General features: G+C 37.6%; 1 protein-coding gene across 1 annotated transcript in view; it reads right to left on the reverse strand.

Moving 5' to 3' along the window:
* The window catches only part of abcd3a (ATP-binding cassette, sub-family D (ALD), member 3a), a gene marked incomplete at its 5' end in the record, with an annotated part of 15,542 nt that overhangs the window by 8,950 nt on the left and 2,128 nt on the right, over positions 1-4,464 (reverse strand). Inside the window, 4 exon segments of the mRNA XM_035680557.1 lie at positions 332-401; positions 854-923; positions 1,010-1,152; positions 2,035-2,091. Coding sequence (XP_035536450.1) covers positions 332-401; positions 854-923; positions 1,010-1,152; positions 2,035-2,091 — 340 coding nt within the window.

The raw sequence follows: 4,464 nt of genomic DNA on the forward strand, positions 1-4,464 counted from the left end.
CTGGATCTTAAGTTATCAGAGAAAGAAGCTGAGCTAACGTTAGCAGCAGCTCGGCTCAACAGCATGATTTTTAAGGAGGAACTGCTTTATTCAATGTTTTTACCGGTTATAATCAGTGGGTCGGTTTGTTTTGGAGAGGAGGAGACCTTCACAACATACTTTTTCTTTTGTTATTGTTTTGATGTCAGAGACCCCTGTACGTTTAATATCAGAAATTACATACTAGTAATAGTTGAATATAAATTAATGAGAAGTAATGGGATGTTTTTTTCTTACCACTTACACTCAATACAGCAAGGCAAATATGAGGGAGAGTAATTTATTTACTTACACTTGGCAATTATGCTGTCCACAAATCCCATGGAGAAGCGAAAGAATATGAAGTTATGCAAGTGGTCCACCTGAAGACGAAATAAATATGTTCACATTCTGAACACACAGTGACTTGTAACAGCGAATATCAGCCCCCATTAAAAAGTTGGTGTTTCTCTGTACCACGCTTTTCTTTCTCTTTCTCTTTCCTGTTGCAGCTGGTGTAGCCAGATCTACTGTTACACATTTTTATTTCTACTACTAGATAACCTGTTTTCAGCTGTTTTCAGTAAATGTTTCAGAGCTAGGGGGTGTTAACAGTGACGTGCTTAGCAATGACAACATAGCACTGCTGTTGCAGGAATAATTTAGAGAGTAACTTCATTGAAAATATTGTTTTAGCTCAACCCCAGGGGTTCAACTTCTCACCTTGCTATTGTGATGTACAGATGTACTCACACACAACATCACTATTGGGTGTGGTTACAGGCGCAACAAAACACATTACTACACTACTAACACTACTAAACTGTAAACCCACCAGTTTTTTGAATGTGGCATGAATGGTCTGTTTTTCTCTCATGTTCCCATTGTAGAAGGCAATCTCCTCACTGACGAGAAAGAAAAGAAGATCAGTGCAGTGTTGTAGTAAACAGCTGTACAGTAACAGGGTTTAAGCTGTTGCTGGTGTGTTAACCTGTTGGTGATGAGGCGAGAGTTGACATAGCGGTACTCCCCCTCGTAGCGCTGCTCGGTGACTGTCATCTTGCCTATGGGCCTCCTTAGTCTGGTCAGGAACAGACCTGAGATCAGCAGGTAGGCCATCATGATGCCTGGGCCCTGGGTAGGGGAGGGGAAATGGAGACAATGGAGTCACTGTTTAGCACTCAGGCCCTAGGATGTGTGTGGTAAAGAGGATGGTGACATACGTACATTATATTTCTCTCCTCTTCACAGCTAGTTTAAAGTGGGGATGCACTAATTGGGATATTCTGGGTTGATATGAATGTTTAAATTAACAATTTGGCTGATAGCCAATCTTTTATTGTTATTTATTCGCCCATTTGTGCCAGGAAAACAAAAATCTACAAAGATAGGCATCTCTGCCTTGTTGCCGCTCAGTCCATTTATCTTCTCATCAAAGACGTGAGGAGTTAGCCAACACAACACTTGTTTTAAGTCTGGAACATTGGACTTTCAAGAGCATTTTATTCTTCAATCTGAGGGATCTCAAAGCAGAGTAACAGGAAATACGGGGGTGGATAAGTTGTTCAACTATGTGTATGTCCCCTGTAACACAGTTAATTATGGGGGTGAAGCTACTGCCCAAAACAGGCTGGCTCCAGAAGTGAGGCAATCTCCATTAGGCCCCATATTTGTCCAACATTACAGCAGAAACATGTTTACAGTCTGGTACCAAAAACGGTTTTAGTCTCTAAAACTAATTTCTCTGTTTAGGACAATGTATGGGGTGTGAATTTGTATATAACTATAATCACAAAATTGACTTGTACGGTAGACCGGGTATGCCATTAAAAAAATAAAAATAAGTTGTTTGAATTGTATTGTGATATGTGTGTGATACAGTATATGTAAAACCCTTGTAAAAATATGAAAAATGCGTATCGTCATGTCTTAGTTTGGTTCCTATTTAAGTAGACATTGTATATATTTAATGTATTTGCATAGGCCGAAAAAACGTGCAGAAGATAACCTGATTACCTGAGCACCAATGGCACTTGTCAGCTTGAAGATGTATAGACCAATATCCAACAGAGGCTAGAGGACAGACAGAGGACAAAAAGATTATATTATAATATATAAATAATATATTATATCGCAATATCGAGTAGCACCTGGGCCCAGCAGAACACAGGAACTTAAATCATCACGATGTATGGGCTATATACACTAATCAGCCATAACATTATGACCACAGACTGGTGAAGTGAATAACACTGATTATCTGTCCTTAAAGTTGTGTTAGAAGTAAGAAAAATGGGCAGCGTGAAGATTTGAGCGACTTTGACAATGTTGTGTTCAAGTTATATATCTTTTTTTTTATTCATACAGATTGCAACTATAGTTGTAAGTCCATCATCTATACTTAGAACTGAGTTCTGATGGACATCATTAGAAAACTTTCTAGAGGTTGGTGAATCTATTGCATGAATTGTGAACATATATACTTACAATGTCAGGTTATGAGCGTATGGTCAAGGAGGGGTGAGAGTAATTAGTTTATGCATTTTACAGGTGATTACTGGTTGAGATTAGTTTAATCATTATATTTTAGGTTGACAGAAACATTAAAATGCCACTTCAATTTTAATAGGTTTTGCTAACCTGCAGTTGGTGGTTCATAAACACACATTATCAAATCTGTATGTATTATAAGGATCGAGTTTACCATTTTATAAACCCGGACTGCAAGTTATCCAAAAACAGTTTAGCTTCATATCAGACGCTGCATTTGAAACCAAAACAGTTGGGGTTGGAAGAGTTTAAAAATTAAAATAAGTAATACTTGTTTTTTTGAAATATGTTACAAAATTCACTTTATATATTTAACAGAGAACAGAGCATGCAATGATAGTTTTCCTTCCCCGGTAACTATCTCATACTTCAATGGAACGGAAATTTTGTTTCTCTAGCCTTAACCACGTCACAAACATAAATGCCCAAACTCCAACCTGAACCGTAAGACCAAATATCATAACCGTCCATAAACAGTCAATTAATCATTCTCCCAAATTGAATTATTCAATTACGATATAAATGCGGAAAAATCCCTCACTAAAACATTAGGTGTATCAGGTACACACATACATCAAACACTTAGAAAGCTTAAATAACTGAATGAAAGCACCTTGACAGTAATTGATGAGATAGTCAATAACAGTGTCTTTTAATTCCATGAGATCGTAAAATGTATGGTTTCACATGTAGCTTAGAAGAGAAGTGTGTAGTGGAGTACCAGGTCTTAAAGAAAGTGACTCCATTTTTATCCTCCACAGATGTGTGAAGTTCAACCTTCAACTTGCAACAAGGTTAACGTGGAGGCAGTAAGGCAGCTACTGTCATTGGCTGCCTTGAGTCCTGAGTCTCGTTCTTTTCGGTAAAACTTTAAAGAGCAGCTCCTCGATCCTTTGCAATGTCATTAACGGTTTCCTTAAGCCGCAGACAGACTGGCGTTTTAAATCTAGATATCTCCAATCAACTCATCAGTCAGCTGCAGAAAGGTAGCCGCCCTTAGTGTTTGAAAGAAGGATTTGAGCGAGTGAGAATAAACAATAATGAGATCATCATGGAATGACGACCTAAGATACAATGTCATTTGGGTTATACTTATATCATTAATGTCCTGATGAAATACCTTCAACAAAGTGTAAAAAAAGAAAAAATTAAAATCTCACCCATTCCCGAAATTTTGAAGCTCGTAGAGACTATCCCAGGCGCTGCCTCCTCCTCTTCTCTCTGGCAGGTTATCTCCTTGAACAGCAACATGGCATAAGCTGATGATATCAAAGCACCAGATGGTAATACCTGAATGAGAATGCAGATTTAAATTAATCAATGTTCAAATTATACTTTTAATAGAGAACGTTATGAAATGAGATTAACAAATATAAGAAAATACAACTTTATTATACTTCTATTTGAAATCTAAAGCACAAGTTGTCCTAAATTATTGCACAATCAAAGACGAATAACATCAGCTGCTGTTAATACAGTTTAATCAGCTTAAAAGTAACGTATGAAGCCCATTCTGGTCAACACTTTATCAGACACATCCCAACACCTGGAGAACGCTGGGTATGTAAATATGAATTTCTAAAATCTACGCTCCTATATTATGCTTTAAAATATCTTTATGAAATATACAGACCAGCCGTCAGTATAAGCAGTTAGTTTTTTTTTTCCAGGGTGAATGTCCATGGGATTAATAAAAATGAGAAGCTGTTTTTGGGGATGAAATACGTTTTTGGGATTAATTTGTCTTGGATCGATCACACATATCCATCTGATGTACCCATATACCCCACGGTACTTTGTGTTTCATCCCCTCTCATTTTATACCGGGCAATATCGTGATAAAGTATCGTGGACCTAAAGTATCGTGATACCGTATCCGTATCGTGAGGTTCCTTG

The sequence above is a fragment of the Morone saxatilis genome, unplaced genomic scaffold (genome assembly GCF_004916995.1).
Source record: "Morone saxatilis isolate NCDOM2014 unplaced genomic scaffold, NCSU_SB_2.0 Contig0, whole genome shotgun sequence".
NCBI classification, from domain to species: Eukaryota; Metazoa; Chordata; class Actinopteri; family Moronidae; genus Morone; species Morone saxatilis.